At 37.5% G+C, this 27,422-nt stretch overlaps 1 protein-coding gene across 5 annotated transcripts in view; it reads right to left on the bottom strand.

The window, feature by feature from the left end:
* The window catches only part of NNT (nicotinamide nucleotide transhydrogenase), an 82,253-nt gene that overhangs the window by 41,073 nt on the left and 13,758 nt on the right, over positions 1 to 27,422 (bottom strand). For all 5 annotated transcript variants that reach the window (XM_026666473.2, XM_026666474.2, XM_026666475.2 and 2 more), the window contains exons 3-10: positions 20,043 to 20,272; positions 15,743 to 15,960; positions 13,618 to 13,705; positions 11,519 to 11,607; positions 8,597 to 8,784; positions 6,603 to 6,736; positions 2,631 to 2,822; positions 772 to 925 (exon numbers count right to left, since the gene is read on the bottom strand). In XM_026666473.2, the coding sequence (XP_026522258.1) occupies positions 772 to 925; positions 2,631 to 2,822; positions 6,603 to 6,736; positions 8,597 to 8,784; positions 11,519 to 11,607; positions 13,618 to 13,705; positions 15,743 to 15,960; positions 20,043 to 20,272 (1,293 nt within the window). The remainder of the gene's footprint in view (positions 1 to 771; positions 926 to 2,630; positions 2,823 to 6,602; positions 6,737 to 8,596; positions 8,785 to 11,518; positions 11,608 to 13,617; positions 13,706 to 15,742; positions 15,961 to 20,042; positions 20,273 to 27,422) is intronic.

Here is a 27,422-nt window from a genome sequence, read left to right on the forward strand (position 1 = left end):
ACACCTTCATCAATTGTTCGAAAACACCTATGATCTAGGAGTTAATCCTGGATGAAAATGCTGACTCGCTGCAAATCACTAAGTCTTGGCTGAACCAACAAAGAGAAGAGTCAAACTCTCTGTCTGCTTCTGTCTGCCAAGATTAGATGGTACAGAATGTGGTCTACAGCAGTGATCCCCAACCTTTCTTATGCCGTGGCCCGGTATCCCCTACCTTTTTTATGGCGGCCCTGTACCGGCATTAGCTGGGTGCCGCCATCTTTTTGATGAAAAGTGCTTCCGGTGAGCTTTCTCACCGGAAAAGCTCACCGAGCGCTATGCCGCCATCTTTTTTGATGAAAAGTGCTTCCAGTGAACTTTCTACCCGGAAAAGCTCACCGGAAGCACTTTTCATCAAAAAGATGGCGCGCACCAGCAAACCAGCGGCCCGGTAGGACTTGTTCCACGGACCGGTACCAGTCCGCAGACCGGTGGTTGGGGACCCCTGGTCTACAGGAATTCTATATTGCTCAACAGATGTCCCCTTTGACAGTCTGCCAGCTTTAAGGTCATGCTACTGGATTTGAATGACTGAGTCTACCATCTTGGATTGTCTAACTCCAAGAATTCTCCAGCCAATATGATCTGTGAAGAAAATTCCGGGAATTGATATCCACACATCTGGACAATGGCAAGAATGGAGAAGGTTGCATTTTCTTGGATTGGGCAAGGCCAGCCCTTAACTGTGTCAGCAAATTCCAGGGAAGCCGAACAGTGGCACTCGTTTCTCACCTGCTGTATAGCCAGAAGCAGAGGTCATTGTTTTCCTGAAAGGTGTAACAGTAGCAGCTTTCTCTGCTTCTAACTCTGCCACTGTCTTCTGCTTCACAGGTGCTGCCTGAGGAATGTTCTTAGGAGGCGGTGCTGGGAAAATCACTTTCCCATCCTAAGAAGAAAAAAGAACTAAGGGCTTAATTAAAAGATCAAGTGATTTATATTAATGATTCAAAAACCACAATTTCTGAGTCAACGAAAACTTCCAGAGGCCCTATTATCTTCAAAGTTGCAATAGACAAACAAAAAGGAAAATATTAAAGGAGCGGAGACTTTGATATCTAGAAGGGTTTTTTTTAACTTTTTGATTAAGGAGTCTTTGGCAACAGAGCACTGTGATAATGCTTCAACTCCCATACTCCTTCAAAACTACTGACTAGGATAATCTGATTTGCAATCCTAATGCCTCAGGAAGCACCTGGCTAGATAAATTAAGGTAACAGACAAAGCAAGAGACAAGGCAATTTGTCTTTTGGTAATGAATTCCAAAGTAGAATAATTAATACACCTACAAACTTTTCCTATTGCAGAAGACAATACATTGATTCCTATTCTGCTGAATTTGGTTGGCGGAAAGTAGATCAACTCCAAGGTTGGAGCAATTTCAGGCTGATGTTATGGGGGTGTCAGAGGAACGAAGATCCAGGGCCTTCAATGTACATTTTTCCCATCACTACTAGTGGCAGCTACTCATGAGTATTTCAGTAGACTGTCAATATTATAGGTATCATACTTGGGAATCCTAAAGATCTTCCTCTCCATGGCATAGAGGTATTTATATTTCTCAATTAAACTTTAACCACTTTAATCAAAGCCATATGTTTTTCTCATTAATTTTGTCTAATACACAGATGCACAGAGATTTTCTTTGCCTTCCATTCCCTAACTCTTTATGCCTATTATATCCTTGGGCCTTCTTTTTCTTATCCAATTGGGTTAAAAGGAAAGGAGAAATATGTAACCAAAAATGTTGAATGGGAAATTCCCTGTCCCCAATTTTACTCGTCACCATGTATTCTGTATTGTTTTACATGTTTACAGTGTATGCTGCTGAGAGTCATTTGAGATGGGTGGCTGCAGAAATCAAATAAATAAATACCAATTATGACCACCTCAAACAGATATTTCAAGCGTTAAAAACTAGCAATCCATATTTTAATCCTTCTGAAGTCAGAGATGCTGACGAAATCGTATTCATTAACTGGCAGAGACATAGTTAACAGAGTCAACGAATAGGCATAGCAACTAAGTCAGCCAATGAGGACTATTTGGAAAGTGAAACAAGAAGTAGCCTAGGTGTGACTCTATATGTGACTCTGCAGCTCTGAAGTTATGTTAAGCTCTGAGTTTGTCTATTGAAAATGAAACTGCTTCTCTCCTCTGCTGTGTGTCTTGCTTGCCTGCTGAACTAAAGTGAAAATGATGTCAGTTTCTGAGCTACTGAGTTGCTGTTCTGCTCTGAACATGTAACATGTCTGTTTCTGTTTGAGTTTGCGTTGGAGAAATCTCAACTGGTATTGTAAAATTTACTTCATATGTTTTTTAAAGAAGTTAAATGAAGCCTGAGTCATCTGTATTTATGTTTCTGGCACTGAATTTATGTTGCGATACTCTGAACAAATAGCACATCAACAGCACGGGGAAATACTATTAATTTTAAATAATAAATGAAAAATAAGCTCCTCTCCTTGCAAAATATATTTCAAAATGGGAATGAGCCTATTTCACTCACAGGAAATTCAAATACAAAGCTATAAATAAGATTACTTAAATAAAATATACATCTTCAGCTTCAGGGGGAGAAAGAGCCCCTTTACCTTCATTACCACTGTTCCTCTAACAACGTGGTCAAGGGTGCCATAATCAAATTCATCCTTTATGTGAAAGTAAAAGTTTTCTTTGTCTGGGCTGATGGCTTTTAGGAGCTTTGTGATGTTATTTGAATACAAGGTACTAGCTTGCGTAGCCATTCTGCTGGGCAGGTCTGAGTAACCTATATGTGTGATCCCCTGTAGAAAACAGAAATATAGATGAAAGAACATAAGAATCTGCCTTATGCCAATTCAGATTATTTATCTAGCTTGTCCAATATTGACTGCCGGTTGACTGCAGTTTGGCAGTTCAAATCTCACCAGGCTCAAGGTTGACTCAGCCTTCCATCCTTCCGAGGTGGGTAAAATGAGGACCCAGATTGTTGGGGGCAATATGCTGACTTTGTAAACCACTTAAGAGAGGGCTGTAAAGCATTGTGAAGCAGTATATAAGTCTAAGTGCTACTGCTATTGCTGCAGCCTGGAGCCATTTTTTCAGGGTTCCAGACCTAACGTATCTAATATCTTTTGTCATATATTTGTACATATGATTAAATAAACTTAGAATATAATTTGTGGGGTGGGGGAAGGAAAAAGAAATTTGAAAGCAATTTCTGACTTTATAGAGGGGCATCTTCCATGTCTATAGGCCTGCCTTGATTAACAAATATAAGGGTTAAAGTGTGAACCAGTGATTCTTAGAATGAAGGTGACTTGTTAAGTAAACACAGTGCAATTTGGTTTCAAGACCTCCAAGAACAACAAGTATCTATTATTTCAGAAAACCAGGAGGAAGAAGCTATTAAGTTGAAATACTGAAGCTATAAAAGGAATTTATATCTGCAGGCAATTAACTGTTGTTAATGGATTTATTCTTGCTTACAATCAAGATTGTAATCTAGACATGTCTAAAAGTCTTCTATCAAATCTGGTTTAGGAGCTCAATTAATAGAATAGAATAGAATAGAATAGAATAGAATAGAATAGAATAGAATAGAATAGAATAGAATAGAATTCTTTATTGGCCAAGTGTGATTGGATACACAAGGAATTTGTCTTGGTGCAAATACTCTCAGTATACATAAAAGAAAAGATACATTCATCAAGAGTCAAGAATCATAAGGTACAACAACACTGAATGATAGTCATAGGGTACAATAAACAATCAAATCGTACTAGGAAACAGTCAATATAAATCGTAAGGATACAAGCGACAAAGTTACAGTAATACAGTCACAAGTGGGAGGGGATGTGTGATAAGGAGTGATGAGAAGATTAACAGTAATAGTAGTGCAGACTTTGTAAATAGTTGAACAGTGTTGAGGGAATTATTTGTTTAGCAGAGTTTAGAAACCTTGAGATTTTTTTTAAGAGTTATTCATTAAATTAGAAAAGGCTAAATTAACATACTTCGTGCTTTTACAGTTTAATTTTATTTATTTACATAAGCCTATTTATTTATAACACAATTTATCTGAAAAAAATATTACAAGGAAATAAAGGTAGTCTTCAACACATAATGGCAATTGGGACCAGAAGTTCTATAGCTAAACTTTATGCAATCATAAAGCATTACTATATCAGGCTTCCGGTCTGCAGCGCTTCGGAGCAGGCAGGAATCCATGACTGTGCGCGGTTTCTGCCTGTGTTCACTGCCTGAGTGCCCGAGCCATTTGGCTGGGGCTAAGCCCTCCGTAGAAGGTGGCGAAGACAGGGGGCGGTCTGGCAGGGTCGAGGGATATCGCACCTCTCTTCCCTAGCCAGCGAAACCCCCTTTTCCAAAGGCAGCTGAGCGGCGGTCAGCAATGGCCGCCACATAGAAGAGCTCAGCCAGAAAAAGAAAGTGCAGGAGGAGCTGTGAAGAATTGAAAGTGATCTTTGCTGACCGGGACAAGTAACAGTGAAAGTATCCTGGAATTTGAAACTTGCTAAAGAAACATCGTTTCCAGAATGTGTCAAGCGGCGAATGTAAATTAAAGGAAAAGCTTTTTTTTTCTTTTCACTCTCCTTCCGAACATGACAGTGATAGAATCTTAAAAGAAATTGGAAAACCCGCATTGGAGGTATGGATTTCTGAACATTCAAAGGAAAATTGTTGCTGTAAGTGGGAAGGGAGAGGAAAAAAAATTGGAGCAGAATTGGAAAAAAGAGGAGATTGCCTAGAATTTTAAAGAGCTCTGAATATTAATACGGCTTCTAAAAGATATATCTTAATTGGAACTCTTTGATCAAACAGCAACCCCAGAAAGAGAAATGGAAGAAAGAAAAAAGTATTAAAAGAAATAGTTTATTTGGATTCTTTGGTGACTTTGGAACTTTTGGGAATTATTCTTGATTAAAAACACTCGGGTGGTTGTTTTGGAAAAAATTTCTCTTCACGATGGCATTGCTTGTGGATGAACTAAAAATTGAATATCAAAAATATAAAAAAGAAGAACAAGATGGAAAAGATACTTTGGGCACTCTTTTTCAATGTCTAGAAATGGCGGTATGCACTTATGAAAGCATTACTATATCACTTACTGAGTACTAATTGCTGCAGTCCCCATTGTTATTAACTAAATCCGACAATCCATTAGGTCAGCAATTTCCTGCTGACTTCCCATAGTCAAAGTGAGAAAGAAAAACAGCAGGAAACTGCAAATCCCAGACTGGTAAGTGGTGCGGCCAAGTGGAGGAAGACCAAAATGGTGCACGGAGATAGGGAGAGATGCAGTGTGGGTCAGAAGGTGAGAATCAGGGAGAGTTGCTGTGGGTTGGGGAGGGGAGCGTGACCAAGAGCATAGTGTAAGTGCAGAAGGTTGGGGAAGGATGCAAGAATTGGGGAGACTTAGCCCAGTGACTTGCAACCTTCCCTGCTGTCTTTCTCAGTGACATTCTGGGGAAGCCAGCAGGGAAGTTTGCAAATGGTGATCATAGGGCACTGCAACCAATCATAAAAGTGAACTGGTGACCATAGTGTGCTGGGACAGTCAGAACTCCAAGGGCTGATCATAACCGACATTAACTTTGAAAGGTTGCTGAATGTAATGGTCATAGAATGAGGATGACCTGTTAGCAAATCCAAGTAGTTACTGTATATTGCATGTGTCTGTCCGTGGAACACTAAATATACTAATCTGCACCTCTATAACTGTCAGGTTTGGTTCTGCAACCCAACAAGACAGACACAGACTTCAGAAAGTAATTAGGACTGCAGAAAAAAAAATTACTACCAACCTGCCTTCAATCGAGTATGCTGCATGAGTCAAAAAGAAGGCTGTGAAAATAGTTACAGACCCCTCACATCCTGGACATAAACTGTTTCAACTCCTACCCTCAAAACGACGCCATAGAGCACTGCACACCAGAACTAGACGCAATGACAGTTTTTCCCCAAATACCATCATTCTGCTAAACAAATAATTCCTTCAACACTGTCCAACTATTTACAAAGTCTGCATTACTATTACTATTAATGTTCTCACCACTCCTTATCACCCATCCCCTCCCACTTGTGACTATATGACTGTAGCCTTGTTGCTTGTATCCTAACAATTTTTATTGACTGTTTCCTAGTATGATTTGATTGCTTATTGTACCCTGACTTTCAGTAAGTGTTGTACCTTATGACTCTTTTCTTTTATGTACACTGAGAGCATTTGCACCAAGACAAATTCCTTGTGTATCCAATCACACTTGGCCAATAAAGAATTCTATTCTGTTCTATTCTAATGATCAACATTTTGCCAATATTGACTAAAACAAGTCTGTTTGAACATTTGTTCCACTGAGCTGTGAGTTAACAAAGTAAGGAAACTTATTGTGTAAGTTGTTTAAGTATAAGATAACTACAATATTCAGAATCCTAAATATTTGGGAGATAAGAAATATTAGGAAATAACCACTTCATAGAGCACTAGGATGAGACAGTTAGTTTAGGAACTCCTTGCTTTACACTAAAAAAAAACACAGCTATAAAGAACCTGATAAAGCTACCTTGTGAACATAGAGTTCCCCTGGCTTTGTAGTTTCAATATTCCCCCCTGCTTCAGCAGCTAGATCTACGACCACTGACCCTTCCTTCATCAATTCAATCATATCTTTTCGAAAGAGGATTGGAGCTTTTTTACCTGAAAAGACAAAAAAAATTCTAAAGTTGTAAGCTATACTTAATAGAAATAATCCATTCTGTCACTTTTCTCTAGATAAAAAAGAACAGTTGAGCTTTTTCAGTTCTGCAAATTTCCAGAGAATCAGTCTTACTTACATAAACTTATAGGTAGTCCCAGAGGTAGGCTTCAAATATTTTAGCAAAGGGTTTTCGGCCTGGTTGCTGGATGGGCGTGACCATGGTGGGCGTGGCCTAGTTGGCCTCCTGCATCATGGCAGGGGGGGCGTTTTTGCCCTCCCTGGGCTCCAGAGGCTTTTCTCGAGCCTCCGGGAGGGCGAAAATGGCCTCCCTGGATGTCAGCTTCCGTTGGAACACAATGAAACTTCACCAATAAACTACTTTACTCATGTTCTGTTTGTGGCAAGACTTGTTTATTGTGGTCTGTTTCCTCCAACACTCAGCAACAAATGGTAATTCCCGAGCAAAGCCAGCGCTGAGAGCGTCTGCCTCTCAGCGCTGTTTATAGTCCTTTTCCCTTAATTATCTAACATCCGCCCTGGAAATGCTTAATTATCCAACATCCGCCCCTAGCTACCTGCACACCCCCACCCTGCAAAACTATCTCCAAGCTAAGCCCCGTGCCGAGCCCCATCCCACCCCGCCGTTCATGCCGCTAATCCCACAGTAACCCCCAAAACTGCCAGTGCGAAACGCCTCCCACCTGGCACTGAAAAGAGGAATGCCCACCGCCCAACAGCTGACAGGTCCGCTCGAGAGCAGGCAGTGTGCCCAAAGGACCGCACACCGCCAAACAGCTGACGAGTCCATGCAAAGCTTCCCAGCTGGTCGCGCCGACATGAGGCAAGGTGGGATCATCAGGACCATTCAGGGTAATGTTTCAGGTCCATGTGAAGCTTTCCAGCTGGTGGGCACAAGGCAAGGCGTTGCGGCTGGGGCGGCTGGACCCGGGACCATCAGGAACCGCTAGGGTAATGTGTCAGGCGATATTGGCGGCGTGTTTGAAGCCCAACACTGGGCTCCGAAGGCTCTCTGGAAGCCGGAAAAGGGCCCATTTCCAGCCTTCCCAAGCCTCCACATGCGCCTTGCACTTACCTGCATCCAAAACAGGCCATGTGGGGACTCCTGGGAGGGGTCAGCGGGGCGGGGCAGCCAGGAGTGGGTTTTGGGGGTTCTCTGAACTGCACGAAACTTAGCTAGGGGCTCTCCCGAACCCCTGCGAACCCCCAGCAGCCCACCTCTGGGTAGTCCTTGACTTACAGCTGGTCACTTAGTAACCATTTCAAGCTTTGATAAATCTAGCTGAGAGGTACTTATGGATTCAAAGTGCTAATAGTCAGTTCCCCACCACTTATGTGACCTTACTTTGGCAGTCTGCATGCCCAGCATCTCAGTCAAATCACTGCGTTTTATGATAGTTTTCTGAAAATTGGTATTTAGTTCTGCTTTTCAGTACCATAATACAGCACCCATAGCAAACAATTGGTCTGCTTAACAACCGCAGCATTTGGTTAATGCTAGCAGGTTCACTTAATGACTGTGGAGATTAACAACTGTAAAAAACGAACTCATTTTACGACTGTATGAGTTACGACTGTGATAGCCAGGCTCCATTATGTCATAAATCATGGACTACCTGCATAAATTTGGAAGGGGTCACTCACAAAAACACATTTTACACATAGTGCAAAAATCACCATGTTGTTGGGTACCAAAGTCATGTCAGTCACCATTTCAGAACTACAGTCAATAAATTCTTACCCTTTAACTTACTTTGTTCAATATGAGTTGGAGCAAAGATTATTACTCCAATCAAACATTCTAGAGAAAAAAATGAATCTCTATTCTACAGAATACTTACCAGGAATAAGTGCTGTTGTAATAATGATATCAACTTCTTGACATTGTTTAGCAAAGAGTTTCATTTCAGCTTCAATAAACTCTTTGGACATCTCCTTTGCATATCCTCCTTGGCCTTCCCCAGATTCTTTTATGTCAACTTCCAAAGGCTCAGCACCTAGTGATTTAAATTGTTCTAACGCAGCAGCTCTGCCAAGTAGAAAATAAAGCAAAATCTTTAATAACAAAGAAAAAAGCAAATAATATACAGAACATAATACCAGAAAAAAGTCGGCGCAGGAGTCTTCAAACCAGAAAATCATATTCTCCCTTAAAATTGAGCTCCAACAGAAGCTTAGAATAAATTCAGATGTGTAACTAAAGTGATGATGAGTTTGTTCAATAAGAATTATTTCAGTACAGAAATAATGCCTGGAATTACTTGCTTTCTTAATCACGCAGGGATGTAATAAAAATTGAAATTTTCAGGAAGCCGTGTGAAAACAGTAAGCCAAAGGATGTTCACATAAAGATCTTCCACTTTTCTATGAGATAAGCAGCTATGTAAATACGATGAATGAATGAACGAATGAACATCTCTATCTGTTTACTAAACAAACTTTATTTTATTTTCTGTATTTTATTGTTTTTACTGTCTTGATATTATGATTTTATTGTTGATAGCTCTCATCATAATTTTTGTTGTACCACTGTGGCTTTGTTTATGAGGAGAAGGAGAATAAGAACAAAATAATTGTCAGGGCTCTGACAAATCCACCCCCATTCAAATCATAAGTCTCTAGCTGCATCTCTCAGAGTAAAAAACATTGATTTATTAGGAGTGACCATGTCGGCATTACTTGGGTGCCGCCGACACTAAGATACATCATTCATTTCCCCCTTGACCCTGGTCTTCCTCCCACCCCCTGGATGTATATTCTCCAATGGGACACATACATAACCAAGAGTCATCAATCATGCTCTCCAGTAATAATCTTGTGCGCCAACAGCTTCGGCTGCCGAGAAGCATTTGAGGAATGTACTACTTTCTCCCACTCCCTTTCTGCCAGCAATTAAAAAGATCCAAAAAAGTATTTTTTAGTTGACAATAATATAAACACTCAAGGTGGTGATGGGGATAGGGATATCACACTGAATGGCCTGAAAATAAGAATGGAATAAATCAAATTTGAGACTACAATTCCAAATACAGATAGTCCTCTTTCACTAACCACCTGTTCAGCAACTATTCAAAGTTATAACAGCGACAAACAAGAAGATTTACAACTAGTCATCATAGTTGCAGCCATTCCAGTATTCCCACAGTTACGTGATGGTGATTTGGGCACTTGGCATTTGGCCCATGACATTGCAATGTATCACAATCATGATTGCTGTTTGTGATCTTCACAGCTTCCAACAAGCAAAGTCAATAGGGAAGCCAGCAAGAGGCTACAAACAATGACCACATGATTTTTTTACCTAATGACTGGAAGTGGATATTATAAGCCAGTGTAGTCGCACGATGGGCATGCTTTATGGCCACAATCAATTAGAGATGGATTTGCCGGTCAATTATCACACTTAAGTGAGAACAACTATTATGTTCAAGCTTTACAGATATAGAATCTCTTTTCATTTCTTCATCTTCTCGATGAATGAATAGCTAAAATGCATCCTGTTTGTCTTTCTACATATTCCTGAATACATAAAGAGAAATGGCTGAGAAGAACCATTGGGAGCAACTTGTGACTTAGGTCACAGGAAGCCACCAGGGAAGATTGCAAATGGAAATTACATGGCTATGGAACACTGCAACCATCATAATTGCAAACTGGTTGCTAACAGCCCAAATCATGATCATGTCACTGTGGGGCTCTGAGACAACTGAAACATCAAGGATTAGTTGTAAATACCACTTGGTCAGAGCCATCGCAATTTCAACAGTTGCTGAATAAGTAGTTGGTAAGGACTACTTGTATAATAACAATGCAATACTATGGATTATCCCATACATTCCAATATACAAATATTAAAATGGCTTTAATTCTTTGAAAGAAATACTATAATAATCCCCAAAAGAAAAGAAAGAAACCTGAGTCTGAATTGTCTAATCAGGTGGCACCACTTAGCCAACCTTCACGCTTCTCAAAAGGAGTAAAAAAGGGTTAGAGCCTGGCTGTCAAACTCCCAGCCCATGGGTCAGATGCATCACATGCTGCCCATGCCCAGTTTAGCGAAGGGGAAAAAAGTTCCAACCCGTCATGTGACACTGCCATGACAACATGAGTTTGACACCCCTGGGTCAGAGCTAATTAATACCTTGAAGAGAAGCCCTCAGGAAGTTCCAGAACTATAGGTAATTTTATGAAGTCAAAAAATAACAATAATGAAAGAAAATAGTAGCAACCCACTATATGAATGTATTTGTATTTCAAAACAAGTTAAGTCAAGGTGATATTCCTTTAGTCCAAAATCTTATGTGAATTACTAAGGTGCAACCCCCCAAAATCTGAATTATTCCTTACACTATGTAATATAGTGGTGTTCAATCATGCAACCTACTTGACTATTCAATAATTCTGGGGGGAGAAAAGCCACAAAGTTATGTGTGGAAATAAACTCTTTGCAAGCGTTCTGATTATCCTTGAGGAACAACAGAATACAAATGAATTATTAACTAATAAATTCTGAGACCCACTTTGATATAGTGGTTAAGAAACCAGGCTAGAAACTGGAAGTTCTACTCCCTCCTTGGACACAAAAGCAGATGGATAATCTTTGGCCAGTGACACCTTCTCAGACCCAGGAAAGTATCAACAGCAAACTACTTCTGAAAAACTTTGCCAAGAATATTGCAGGGATTAGTGCAGACAGTTGCCAGGAGTCAACAGTGACAGGAAGGAACAAAATAAATACATCTTTAAAATTCATATATGTCTACCTGGTATCAAATCCACGAACTACGGCTCCCATTGATTTAGCTGCTCCTGCAGATGCTAATCCAGCAACTCCACCTCCAATGATCAGAACCTACATCCAAGCAAAGAATTATAATAACTTATACCGATTTAAATTGTAAACAGTAAATGGCTGACATGAATCAACATTAAGTGAAGATATAGGATTGTTTTAAGTAGCAGCCAACAGCAGCTGTTTGTCTAAGAACATAAAGCTTCTTGAAAAGGAAAATATTAACCAATCAATGGTATTATATATCAGTTATCCAAATCTTAAGGATTTTGCTGGGGGGGGGGATTAGCAATCACTACAAGTACTGTTGAATTCTCCCATAGTGGAATGTCTGATTCCAAGTTGATTACCCAGCTTTAGAAAACTGGAATAAGTGTTAAAAATAAATATTTCTGGAATAGTCATATGCCTCGTTCTTTTGATTCCATACAAAAGCTGTAAATAGCAGTGGTTTAAAAATTTAATTTCTTCAGTAACATCTAGAAAATGTCCAAAACAATTTCCAGTGTGTGCTTGTCAAGTGCAAAGAATCAGGATCACATGTTAAGTTCCAGTTAAGTAGATTTATTGCTCATGCCTATAACCAAAATCTAATCAACTAACTGTCAGCACTAAATTGGTACTAGGCAAGAGTCAATGGAATTGGAGCATTTGTGGACACATAACAATTCTCGGCTGAGTTGTCTCTTGACTCCATTTCCAGGTTCTGTTTCTTCCTCTACAGCATTGCTTGAAACACAAACAGCTAGTCAGGTGCATGACTATGTCAGTGCCATTATAAACACAGCATTACTGGGTTACCCAACAAGAAATGTAAGCATGCTTATAGGAACCATGTTGTTTTCAAAATTGCAAACATGTATTTAGAAAAGAATCTAATGGAGTAAAACCTTTTAAAAAGCCCAGTGCAGTTCCATTGCACTTAGCAATTGTGGAACACTAAACAATAATTAGGAGGAAAAAAGAAAACAGAAGGACAAGTAATCATATTGAATTGCTTTAATTCTATAGAGCATCACATCATGCTATGTTTCATTGTAACTCTGCGTAATTTATCTCCCTCCTGCTTGACACAGAGAGAAAACATCACGTTTGATTGGGCTTCGCTTTAGACTAATGAGATTTTGCCAAACTTTGTTCACAAATCTCAAATTTATTTATCAACATTATAAAGAATGAAAGCTTGATTTCAAAAGATTCTATCAGATACTAAGTCATTCTTTCAATACATATTTGCAAGGAACTATTTGTATAACCAGGAGAAGAATTTTCAGCATTCTTGGCAAGAATTCTGTTATCATTAACAGACATCAGTTCATTTATGGCTGCCAAGGTAAGTAGTTTCTCTGTTAGCTGAGAAGAATGGAATTTACTCTTCCTCCTTCAGAAGAATTTGGTGGTACGTTTCTGTACTTTTATAGTAATACTGAAAACACTGCAGCACATGAGAAAATCATTTAATATTTTAAAACATAGTGTGGAATGGATGTAATTGTCTTCCACTTTGGAAGAGATAATGTAAGAAATCCATCAAACAGTATTAGCAAATTGTATTTTGTATTGTAGTAATAGAACACAAATGTTGCAAAAGATTGCATGACTCTATACGGGATTGTAATGAAACGTATCACTTTAGAAAGTTATTTCAGTTATGATGCTAACGACTAGAATAGTCATGTTGTTTAGCCTGAAGTCAAGATTAAAATTACAGGATTACCCTATCCGTAATAGCAGTTCGTCAGACATATGTCAAATTTCCTGTCAATGTAGAAGTGACAGACATTTTACTGTTTGCCAGCAACAGTAAACCAGATTTTATATTGATTTTATAATCTGCATATCTTAAGCTTTAGTTTGAGAGACATTAATTTGTAAATTACTCAGTATTTGTTACAATTTAACAAATCACTGCCAACATCAAAAGAAAGTATATTTGATTTACTAGGGAAAGGCTAAAGAGTCTCTGGAGAAGAAAACTCACTAGAAGAGATTGTAATCAGCATATGAAGGTACAAAGAGCATTGCTAACCTGCTTATGATTGATTCATAACACATTTGTCCCACACATACCTTAGCTGGAGGAACTTTGCCAGCTGCCGTGATCTGACCGGTGAAAAAACGACCAAAATTATTAGCTGCAAGTACAACTGCCTTGTAACTGTTAAAAGAAGGAAAACCAGCCATCAGTATTATTGCATTTACATTTCTCCATAGATATAGTATGATTTCTGTGTGTGGCTTCAGAGTGTAGCATTTGCTGATCTACCTATCTTCTGTTCCCATTCACATAACCAACATAGCATAAAGCATAGTTCAAATGAATCTGGTAACTGAAAGAAAGAATGAGTCACAACTGGTCCTCAGAAAGCTGGATACAATGCAAATCATGGAATGAAAGAACCATGTTAAAGCACAGCTACTAATTGTGAACAATACATTGTTACTGACACTATTGTATCAATCGATTTGCCATCAATTGTGTGTATGCTTCAATTGCTCCTGGTATCAAAATATGAGTCCTGCTTCAGTCAGCCTGAGAAAGCAGTTCATGTACAAAGAAGTTAAATCCATGGAAACACATCATCAGCCACAAAAGCTCAAAGCAAAACTTCAAAATAGCAAAACAAATATTTTGAACCCAACTTCAAATGGTGGCTATGAGGAAGCCACCTTGAACTCCTGCAGGACAAGATGTTTATGTTAATCTAACATAAACAGATTTATTTACAATTACTACACGGTTTTCTTTCTGCTTTTCTTGTAGCATATCTCCTTCTTCAGTGTCAAATTTCCTGTCACAGGGACTTCCTTCTTCAACTAGTGGAGTGGTGTCAAACTCGATTTCACTGAGGGCTATATCAGGGTTGTGTTTGGTCTTGGGGTGGGGGTGTGTGGCCAATTCAACATCACTCATCAAGGCTTCCATTTCGGCTGTCCTCTGCCAGCGAAAATGGCACTCAGGGTGCGGCCCTCCCAGGCTCCATTTTGGCCACAATGGCCTCCTGCAACCTTCTGCCAGTAAAAATGGAGCTCTGGGAGGACGCACACAGCTCTCCTGAGCTCTGTTTTCTCTGGCAAAGGCACCATGGGCCGGTCCTTTGCTGTTTCCAGGGCGGGCCCATGGGCCAGATCTAAGCAGCCTATGGGTCGGATCTGGTCGGTGGGCCTTGAGTTTGAAACCCATGAACTAGTGGATATGAGTATATTGTGAGATGGGACACTATATAAATTTGATTAATAAATAATAAATAAATGATGGCTTCAAATTTTTGTTTTTTCCTTGCACTAAGATAACCATTTTTCACATTTATGACTATTGTAGCATCCCTACGGTCAGATGATCAAAGTTCAGATGCTTGATAACCGGATTTATGCATGACAATGGTAGTGTCCTGGGATCATACGATCACCTTTTTGTGATCTTTCGACAAGCAAAGTCAATGGAGAACCCAGACTCACTTAAACAACTGCAATGATTCACTTAACAACTGTGTCAAGAAAGGTCATAAAATGGGACCAAACTTTCTTAACTGTCTTGCTTAGCAACAGAAGTGGTCATAAGTTGAGGATTATCTGAAGGCATTACTTTCTGAGAACTTTCCAGTTGTTAGAAACTGGAATTTCTTTGTCCTCTGTCTGGGCCTGCTTAAGGGCAATGAATTTGTTCTGCTCGCTGAAGAGGAAAGCACACATTTGTCTTAAATATGAATTCCACTCCATATCAAATTCTTTATTAATGTCAATTCATAAAATATTTCTATGGTCTTTTTAGAGTTGCCAACAGAAAGGGAGGGGGGAAAGGGGTTTGAAAGAGCAGTGCGGCAGCTTGGAAATCAAAAGTACATTCCACAAATAGTTTTTCAAGGATACTGACTAGGTGACTGAAGTTTCTGCTGCACAAATATTTAATTGGAGAATATGACTGATGACTCTTGGCTATGGATGTGTCTCATTGGAGAATATGAATTATGATACACCCAGGGAATGGGGGGAAACCAGGGTCAAGGGTGACAATGAATTATGTGTCTCAGAGTCAGCTACACCCAGGCAGTGCCGGACATGTTAACTCCCAATAAATCATTTTGAAGTTTTGGAAATTTGGATCAAGACTCATGATTTAATTGGGGTAACTGCCGGAATCCTGACAATTAACAGAATTCTGCAAATGAGTAAAAAACAGTATGTGGTATCATACCCAGCAATGTTGGCCATAGAGCTGAGAGCATCATATCCCTGAGCAATAGTCACGCGTGGAACCTGATCCATAGCCAAGACAGTGGTGTTTTTTTCTGCTAGTTTGTTCAGCAGATCTGGGTTTTGAGCTGGATAGATAAAACTGATCAGAGTACCTTGTGATTTAAAAAGCTCAATCTCATGGACGCCAAGTACAGAATTAAACATTGGAGCCCTCACCTAGAGAAGAGCAGAAAAAGAGTTGAATCACAAAAAACTCATAATGCAAGAATGAAAATAAATCAAAATAAAACAATATTCTAATTATATTAATTTTTAAAAGCATTTCATGCTTTGCTTTAATTGCTTGTATTTATTTTGTGAACTCCAAGTAGAATAGCTCTACAAATACGGGAAACAAATGAAATGCCATTTCATAATTTTGTGCTTAATAGCTACATTATTACATATAGTTAATTAACATTAGCAATTTATAAATGATTATATTAAGGCACGTAAGCCCCAAATAGGACTAACATTCAAAATAGCAATTGGCAAATGCCTCAATTACTTGTTTAAAAAAGAAAAAGCACAAGAACTGGTACTGGTTAAGAAGTCAAGAAAGAGAACAGAGAATTTTTAACTCTTTCTTCCTACTGCAATCTCAGTTGGATGGACCTGCAACGTCTGTCAATTGTACTGGGGGGGGGGGGAGCCCTAATTCGGTTACCTAGAAATATTTTTCCAAGGCAAAAGGGTATTGGAAAAGAAGAATCCAGAATCTATACACTTGCTAATGGTGTGGAAGATTTAATTTTCTCTTTCTTTACAATAGGAAATTCCTTCAGTTAATGATACTTAACTTTTAATGAATAATTCATGATTGGTACTGAACTCTCCCCTTCGGGCTATAACTCTCACACACAAAAATTCAGAAATGACCTTGTATTGTTTTGGAGAACATGAGCTTTTAGGACAAGGACAATGTCTTATATATTTCTTTAAAGTTGGGGCATCCTAACTGCCAATTCATGCTTAATAATGCCTCTTTTTGAAAATTCCCCTGTGAATAGAATAGAATAGAATAGAATAGAATAGAATAGAATAGAATAGAATAGAATAGAATACTTTATTGGCCAAGTGTGATTGGACATAAAAGGAATTTGTCTTTGGTGCAAAAGTAAAAAAAGATGAAGAGTTCTGTTCCTAAGATCACCTACCAGTAATAACCTGAAAAATTATCTTAACAGAATTCCTGGACAGATCTTGCCCATCGATATAAATCAGTGATTCTTAATCTGTTTGACCCAATTACCCTTCTCCCAATCTTGAATAATATCACCACTCTCCTGCAAAAAAATCACACTAACACAGATGCAGCTATTTACAAAAGCAACTTACAAACTGGATCCTCGACTCACAAACAAGCAATTACAAATTGCTCCATTACTACTAGGATACGCCCAAATTATCCTTCGGGTAATTACCCCTACTTTAAGAATTGGTTTAGTTCAGTATTTCTCAGCAGGAATGCTGGTTTTGTGTGAAAATAGATTATTCAAAACAAGGAAGAGTCGAGTTGACGAAAGCTGCCTAGTTAGATAATTTATTATTTCATTTGTTATTATTTAGTGTTTCTCAACTTAAGCAAATTTAAAATGGATGAAGTTCAACTCACATAATTCCCCAGCCACCCATGCTGGCTAGGGAATTCTGAAAGTTGATATCCACCTATCTTAAAGTTGCTTGAGGAACACTAGACTAGATAGTATCAAATAAAATAATAAATTATTTTATTAGATAAAGTAGTTTTCACCAACTTGACTCCTCCTTGTTTTGAGTCATTTATTTTCACTCAAAACATTAACAGCAGCATTCCTGCTGTCAGTGTAGACAAAAGGAGAATTAATCATCATTAAAGATTCAGTTTGTGGAACTAAAATGTTAGCACAATGTTGCCACTGAAAAGTAAAAGCAAAATGGACTTTGCTCAGTCAACAGTTTGCCTGGTAACTTGCATCTGCTCTACAGCAACTGAAGTTTGCTCTCTGCAAGACAAAGCTTTATCAGATGTGCTTTGTCCTTGTTCCAAAGAAATCTGAAATGCATGTTTTTAAAATGCATTGCCTGTGAAAGATTTCAAATGATGGAGCTAGCTAGTAAAAGTGACTTAATGTTGTAACTTGAACACCATGATTCACATTCAAAGTAACTACCATAGATCAAAATTATACTGTCTACTATGCAAATAGTATTTTAAGATGATGTTTGAAGAATTAGGATAGGCCAGGGGTCCCCAACCGCCGGTCCGTGGACCGGTACCGGGCCGCGGAACAAGCCTTACCGGGCCGCTGGTTGCTGGGCGCCGCCATCTTTTTTTGGTAAAAAAAGCAATTTTTCGTCAAAAAAGATGGCGGCGCCAGCGCTTCCAGCGAGCTTTTCCGGGTAGAAAGCCATTTCTACCTGAAAAAGCTCACCGAGCGCTAGCGCCGCTTATTTTTTGACGAAAATCGCTTCCGGTGACATCACCGGAAGTGATTTTTCGTAAAAAAATGGCGGCGCCCAGCTGACGCCGGAACCGGGCCGCGGCGCCCAGCTGACGCCGTAACCGGGCCGCGGCGTCGAAAAGGTTGGGGATCCCTGGGATAGGCCCCACAATTCCTGATAGCTACTAGCAACATAGCAAGTCCTACATGAAGACACATAGCAATGATGTATCGGTAGCAATTCTCTTATACAGAAAGCCAGTACCGCGTTGGGGTTAAGGTGCTGACCTAGAAACCACGAGATTCTGAGTTCAAGTCTCACCTTAAGTGTGAAAGCTAGCTGGATGACTGTGGCCCAATCCCTCTTTCTCAGCCCAATCTACCTCACAGGGTTGTTGTGAGGAAAATAAGAAGGAGCATTAGGTATATCTGCCACCTTGAATTATATATATGGCATGTGCAATTTCTCAAAATCAAACTTTTGAATTCAACATGCCTGAGTTCAAAATGGCTTTGGACATTTGAAACAGTTGCTTCACATTTGAAATGGCTTTTCTCCACCACTTGGGAGATGTTTTGAGCTTGAAATGCTTCCAAAATGATCAGAACAATTCATTTCAAATGCAAACCATCTACTTTAAACTTAATTATTTTAACAATTTGAACTCAAAACATTTTCCATAATGCATGCACAGGTAGTCCTCATTTAATAACCACAACTAGGTGCTATCGTTAAGCAAGACATCATGTGATCATGATCTGGGATTTTACTGCTTGCTTCTCTACTAACTTTGCACATTGGAAGCCAACTGTGAAGCACACATATGGCAATCCCTCGACTATGGGAATATTACAATGGTCGTAAGTGTGAGGACCAGTTATACAATTACCCTTTCAGTGCCATCATAACTTTGAATGGTCAACAAAATGAGGGCCACCTGTATATACTTATATTTGTTTGGACCACTATCACTAAGTGTTGTATCTTATGATTCTTGATGAATGTATTTCTTTTATGTACATTGAGAGCATATACACCAAAGACAAATTCCTTGTGTGTCCAATCACACTTGGCCAATAAAGAATTCTATATCTATTCTATAGCTTCATGCATTTATATTGCAAGACAAATTCCCTGTTGATTGACCAGGATAAACAATAAACTGGTTGATCAATTTAAGGATAAACCAATGATAAAGTGGCACTGGCTTCCTTTAATATTCCTTATCTCATAGGTCTACTATATGTGCAGGCTTTCTGAGTTCAATTGAGTTTTCTTGAAATTCCTCTTTCACATATCTGGTTTTTACATTAAATAGCTCTGGCATCTTCTTTTGTTTAGGAAGTTGATAGGGCTTTGTCTCCTGTGTGTGTTCCTGCCAACTCCAAAAATGCATTCAAAATATCTATGAGACAAATCTGTCCCACCTAATTCTTCATTAATAGAGATTTATCCCATTTCCTTAAATGAGTCTCTTATAGATAAGCAATACCTGACTGTAACGATTTTAAATATGTGAAGATTGTGTTTCCCTGCAACTTTTACATTAAGACAAACTTTATCCATAAATTTTACCTCTTTTGTATTTAAAACATTTTGCACATCCTTATTATCTAGTCTTCATTTTTTTTTTATTTAAGAAAATTTATATGACCACCCAACTCATTTTCAGTGACTCCAGACTGCTTGCTTACAAGGATTAAAAAAAACCAATATAAACCAATAAAAGAGAAATAACCCCCAACCACCTGCAACAACAAAATAGAGAAACACTTTTTTTTTTTTTTTTAGAAAAACTGATCTCAGAGGTGTAATAGTAAACAGACAATTACTACCTTGAGGACTATGTCAGAAGCCAACGCTTCCTTGGTGCCCTGGATCTGTGCTCCAGCCTGTCTATAGTGGTCATCAGAGAACTTAGCAGCTTCTCCTGCACTTGACTCCACAATAACGTTAAAACCCTGCTTAACCAGTGCTTGAACTCCAGCTGGTGACAAGGCAATCCTTTTCTCATTTTGAAAGATCTCCTTTGGAACACCTACAGTCAATTTCTTATATGGAATACCTATAAAGGCAGGAATACAAACAGGATATAAACTAACGGTTAAAAGGCTGAGCATATTATAATATCCTATGCAAAGTATTATTTACATGCACGGTAAATCATTTTTTAAAAAGCATTTATTTTAAACATAGTCAATATTAGGAACAGAGCCCAGAAGTCAAGCACAAAGCTAAGGGGGGGGAGGAGGGAGGGAGGGAGAGTTCTTATCAGCACTGCTGACCGAACACTAATTTCCATTCTGCCACCTTTCAAAAGGCAGATGCAGAATGCATGGTGAGGTTTAACAATAACTGCTTCTATTGAAGAAGCCAAGTGCACAATTCCCCTCATTCCTTTAACCTTTAAAACTTACAGTAGCACTGAAAAAAAGTGACTTGTGACCATTTTTCACACGACGATTGCAGCCTCTTCATGGTCACATGATCAAATTTTGAATTGGCTTGTATTAATTAATTGCACTATCTCAGGGTCATGTGATCACCATTTATAACCTTCCCACAAGCAAAGTCAATCGGGGAAACCAGATTCACTTAACAACCACATGACTCACTTAAAAACCGCATAAGTCACTTAACCTGTCAACTCATAAAATGTTTCTCTGGTCTTTTTAGAGTTGCCAACAGAAAGGGAGGGGGGAGCAGTGAGCAGCTTGCATCCCATAAATGTTTTCAAAGATAGGAACTAGGTGACCCAAGTTTCTGCCGCACAAAATTCTAACTGATGACTCTTGGCAATGGATGTGTCCCATTGGAGAATATGAATTACGATAAACCCAGGGGGTGGGGGAAAACCAGGGTCAAGGGTGACAATGAATGATGTGTCTCAGCTACAGCTACACCCAAGCATGTTTACTTCTAATAAATCTTCTTTAAATGTTGGAAGTTCAGCTACAGACTCATGATTTAAATGGGGGTAACTGCCGGAGCCCTGACATAACCAACTGCATGGTTCATTTAACAACTTGCCGTGATTTGCTTAACAGCTGTGGCCAAAAAAGCTCATACCCTGGGGAACAACTTACTTAACTACATGCACTTACTATTGAGCATTCACTTTGTTGAAACAAACATCAGCCTGTATCCAAAGAAGCACTCAAACCCTACTGCTATTGTCCTTTTTTAACCACATTGATACATTCAGCATTACCAGCCACAGGCAGTTCACCACTTACAACTGTAATGAGCCTGCCAGGTTTTTTTTTTTTTTTTTTTGTTGGAGGGGGGGTGTCATCCGGCTGTGTGGGATGTGGGTGGGCAGCAGCCATCACAATTTCACAACTTGGTCTTAAGTACCCTGGGGAGGTCTGTCATAATTTGGAAGGGAACCTACACATAAGCAAGGCAATAAGAACTAACTACCTCTTAGGAAGAAGTTCAAATCATGCATTTATTAGTATAGCTGAAAAAGCACACACAAGTCCACTTTCCCACACAATTTAACTTCATTCCAAAATTCAAGCAGCATTATACATACTAAGGAGATTACTATGCAGATTCTTAATACTACATCTTCCCTATGGATATTTTTCTTGGTAAGGCAAGATTTCTGGAAGATACCTGTTGGAGAAGACAACTACTGTAACAATTATTCTATGTAGATAATAAACTTTTAAATATGCCATCTTCATATTTTCTCAAAAATATGTTTGATGCATACTTTTATTGGTCTTTTCTATTATATTCCACTCCAGTTTGTGCATAACAAAGAATTAGATTCAGTTGTTACAGACAAAATAAATTTAACTCATAAAATATTTTATAGTCAAACTTCCTATTCAACCAAATACTCAACTTCTTCTGTCCTATCAGGAAAAGAAAAAAAACAGAAATATATTTCTCTGAAGGCAAAACAAGCAACAAAGGCAATAATTCCCATATGTTACAAGCCAAAAAAAGATATGGGAAGTTATTCCCGTTTGTTTCATCAGGAGCCCCCTTTAACTGTGTTGCATTATTCACAAAGCTAACTATTATTTTTTTAAAAAAATTTATTGGTTTTTAAAACAAACATAAACAAACAAAACATAAAAACATCAAGTCATCTTCCATATATATACATACAGTGTGCCAGTTGGTTTACAAATTGTTTTGTGCTTCCATTTCATAGTCTTCAATTACAATTACATTGTATATAATCTCGTATTTTCAATCAAATATTAAATACATTAATACCATTATTAATCAATCATTTGACTATACTTTTGTTCATTCATGTTTTACAAAACAATCATATTTTACTTAATTTGTTTTATGACAGTTCATATTATCATCCCAAATCTATCCTAGAATCATTTTGTAGATATAATAAGAAAAGAATGCATCTTTATATATTTATTATTTCCTAAAAGTCTACATATTTCATTACTATATTTTATTGTCTAACCATTGATAGAATAGATCCCAAATTTTATAAAATTGTTTATCATCTTGTTCTCTAATTTCAAACGTCAATCTACTCATTTCAGCACATTCCAATATTTTCTTAATGATTTCCTCCTGTGATGGTGTTTTCTCATTTTTCCAGTTTTTAGCAAATACAATCCTAGCCGCTGTTGATACATTTACAATCAGGTATTTCAAGTCTTTACTATATATTTCAGGTAAAATTCCCAATAAAAATATCTCTGGTTTCAAATCTATATGTTTTTTTGTCATTTTTTCTAACCACGTGTGGATTTTAGTCCAGTATTTTTTAGCGTCCGCACAAGTCCACCACATATGGTAATATGAACCAGGTATCTGATGACATTTCCAACATTTTTCGGATTTATTCTTGAACATTCTTGCTATTCTTGTCGGGGGGGAAATGCCACCTGTAAAACATCTTATACAAATTTTCTTTATATGCTGTTGACATTGTCATTTTATAATTTTGAGACCACAATTTTTGCCATTTCTCTAAATTATCCAAATTATCCATATCCAAAATTCTTCCTCCAAGCAATCATAGTTTCTTTAACTTGTTCTTCGAGTTTAATTCCGAATAAGTATCCATATAATTTTTTAATCACCTTTTCATCAGTACCTGTCAAAATCTTATCTCAGTCAGTTTATCATAGAAACCTTCCGTTTTAGAATTTTTATCATACCTTGAATGTATTTGCGCATATGAAAATCAATTCATCATTATACCTTGTTCCTCTAGTTTTTGTATAGATTTAAGTTCACCCTTTTCATTCAATATTTCACCATATCTGTTTGTTCCTTTTTGTATATTATAGGATAAGAAAATGCTTCAATAGTCGATAGCCAGACTGGAATTTTCAAATAACATTGTCTTTTAATTTTCTCCCAGTTTAATCACAGAGACTCCCGTATATAATGTCTTCAAAAATACCCCTGTGTTTTAGTTCCTTTGTACCATAAAAAAGCATGCCACCCCAACAACAAATCATGTCCTTCTAATGTCAACAATCTAGTATTTCTTAGTGTTATCCATTCCTTAGCCCACATCAAGTTTGTAGCTTGGTAGTACAACTCCCAATTAGGCAAACCAAATCCTCCTCTTATTCTAGCATCTTGCAAAAGTTTTAATTTTATTCTCGCTTTCTTACCTTGCCATATATATTTCAACACAATTTTATTTAAATCTTCAAAGTAATCTTTTCCAAGCTTAATTGGAATTGTTTGAAACAAATATAAAATTCTGGGTAATATATTCATCTCAATTGTTGATATTCTCCCTATTAATGACAGTTGTAAATTTTCCCATTTCGCCAAATCTAGCGCTATCTGCTGTTTAAGTTTGATATAATTATTCTCTTTTAGTGTACTGCATCTGTTTTTCAGGATGTGCCTCGTAGTATTCCAAAGTGTCCAAGATTACTCTCATATTGTCTTTAATTTGTCTCTTTGGCAGAAATCCATTTTGATCAGGATGGATAAAGTTTTTTAAATATTTTTTAAGTCTTTCTGCCAATATTGAAGCAAAAATTTTATAATCTGCGTTTAGTAGGGAAATAGGTCTATAGTTCTTGATTTGTAATGGATCGGTCTCCTCTTTTGGAACAAGTGTGATATAAACTTCTGACCATGATTTAGGTATCCTCTTCTTTAACATAACTTCATTCATCACTTCTAACAATGAAAGATTCAATGATTCTTGTAATGTTTTGTAAAATTCTGCCGGAAGTCCATCTGGGCCTGGTGCCTTTCCATTATTTTGCTTCTTGAGTGCTTCAGTTAACTCCATCATCGTTATATTGCTTTCTAACATTGTTTCAATCTCTTTAGGTATCTGGGGTAAATTAGCATTCTGTAAATACTGTTTAACTCTTTCCTCATCAATATTCTCTTGTGTGTATAGTTTCCCATAATAGACTCGAATGATTTCCTTCTTCTCTTTACTACCATAGCAAACCTGGCCTTGGTCATCTATTAATTGCAATATTTTCCTTGATTCTTTCTCCTTTCTCAATTTATATGCTAACCATCTACCTGGTTTATTTGCATCTTCAAAGTAATTCTGTTTAGCACCTCAAATTTTCTGTGCTAATTCTTCTTTTTCTATTAGACCCATTTTATGTTTGGTTATATCCATTTTTAACTTAATGTCCTTTTTTTGTGCCATTTTCTGTAGCTCTTTTTCAAGTCCTTTATACTCATCCTCTAGTGCCTTAGAGGCTAATATTTTCATGGTATTTCTTTTCCTTGTATTAAGTCTATTATGAAGCCTCTGGCATATGCCTTCATTGTATCCCATACATTCTGAATCGATTTATCTTCTTTTTTGTTTTCTCTAAAGGAGAAAGCCAGTTCTTTCTCCATCCACTGTGTGAAGTCTTTTTCCTTTAATATAGTATTATTTAGTGTCCATCTAGATCTTCTTCGTCCTTTCCATTTAATTGTCATTGGATTGTGATCTGCCCAAGTACTTGTTTCAATATTTATTTCTTGAATATTAGTTAACAATTCTGTTGACATCCATATCATATCTATTCTGGACCATGATAAATGTCTATTTGAGTAGAAGGTGTATTGTTTAGTTTTAGCATTTCTTTCTCTCCATGTATCTTTTAAGTTTATTTCATCTACCATTTTAAAAAAAGATTTAGGGAGAGTCTTTCTGTTTTGCTTTATTGTTTTCTGTGCTGTATAGTCCAATTTATTGTCTACAATTCCATTAAAATCTCCCATCATAACTATATTAGCATAGTCCAGTTCAATTATTTTCATATGTAATTTTTTATAAAATTCTTCTTGATTGTCATTCGGGGCATAGATTTTATGGAGTGTTGGAGTGTTGGAGTGAAAACATGGAGTGTTTTCGTATTATTGTCCATTATTTCCACCATTAGTATTCTTCTGTCATCATCAGTATAAATCAATTTGCTGGGATGGTCTCTTTAATATATAAAACCACTCCTCTTTTCTTACATTGTGTCAAGGAAGTAAATATTTTCCCTAATTTTGGCTGTATTAACAATTGTTCATATTGTTTTTTAATATGTACTTCTTGTAGGCAGATTATATCAAATTTTAATTTCTCTAATTTATGGAAGGTTTTCCTTCTTTTAACGGCTGAATTAAGTCCATTTATATTAATTGTAATCAATTTTTTCTCTTCCATGGTTATATTTTGTACTTAGGTTTGACAGCTCTCGTGGCTCTTGGTTCACGTTGTTCTTTGGCTTCCTCCTTTCCACTTACTGCACCTTCTTCTTTTTCAGTCGTCATTTGGCAGTCCTCTTGGAATTCAATTAGTGAAATTTCTTTTTCTGCCTCTTCCTCTTTCCCTCTGAAAAATTCTGTGTAAAATGATTCAGCTTTCTCAATTGAGTCAATTCTATATCTCTGTTCTTGCCATGTGAACATTAAACCTTCTGGAATCAGCCATCTATAATTCACCTCTTTTTTAAGTAGCAATTTGGTCAAGAATCGGTATTCTCTTCTCATCTCTCTCACTCTTCTGGGTACTTGTTTCAGGACCACAATCTCCTTATCTTTGTATTTCAATGTTTTCTCTCTTGCCACTTGCAAAATTTGCATTTTAATGGCTTTCTTTGTAAATCTGATGTGAACTTCTCTTGGTAAGCTATTTCTCATTGCATATCTTGTGAAGACTCAATAGACCTCATCTATTCCATCCATCATCTTCTCTTCAGTTATTTCCAAAGCTTCAGCCAATATTTCTATCTCAGCTAGATTTTGTCCTTTTTCTTCCTCTATGTTTTGGAATCTAAGATAAAATTCTGATCTGTCCATCTCCCATCTCAGCATACCACTTTTATCTTGTTCAACCACAGTTAATCTGTTATCGATGTCTCCAATCTTCTTGTCTCTTTGTTTATCTTCTTCAATTTTTTGGAGTTTCTCATCATACTTCATCATCATTTGTTGGATGTTCTCCACTTTTTCATCGGTTTTCCCTGTTCTTTTTTCAATGTTCTCTATTCTCTTTTCAATATTTTCTGATTTTGTTTGAATATTTTGAATTCCTTGCATAATCATCTGCAGGGTCACTTTTTCTTGTTCTTTTTCTTGCCTTAACATTGTCTGTATTGACCGTTGTCCTCCAGATGGTGGAGAGGAAGAAGTATAAGTTGAGGAACCAGGAGCTGTTAATTTCCTACTCATTTTGAGCAATTCAAAATCTTCAGGTTCTTTTAGACCTTAATTCAATTGTGAAATAACTAATTGCAGTTCCAAATAAAAATAGTAGGAAAAAAGAAGCCAAATAGTAATAATAATGAAAAAAAATCTTCAGGTTCTTGTATACCTTAATCCAATCGATTGGTTAGATAAGAGTAAAAATTCAAAAATGAAGGAAAAGACCATAAACACACACACAAAAGAAAAAGTTGTAAAATCCTAAAAAAGGCAGAAAAGTGAAGAATAAAAAGCTAAAAAAAGAAAGGAAAAATTCTTCAGGTTCTTCAACACCTTAATCCAATTAAGACATCTCAAATATAAAAGGATGCATAAGAGAGAAAAAAAGGTCAGGAAAAAAAACAACAACAAAAAACAACATGGAAGGTAGATGGAAAGACAAAAATACCAGGAAGGGAGAGAGAGAAAAAAAAGGCTACTCCCTTAAAAAGAAAAGGAAGGGAATCATTAGTACTAAAGCTTTCCCTTCAAAATAAAAAGCAAGCATAGAAATTTAACTTCCAAGGACAAGAAAAAAAAATAAAGACAAGTTCCAAAGAGCC

The sequence above is a fragment of the Notechis scutatus genome, chromosome 2 (assembly GCF_049901735.1).
Source record: "Notechis scutatus isolate UNSWTSFEM ecotype Mainland chromosome 2, rNotScu1.2, whole genome shotgun sequence".
Classification (NCBI taxonomy): Eukaryota; Metazoa; Chordata; class Lepidosauria; order Squamata; family Elapidae; genus Notechis; species Notechis scutatus.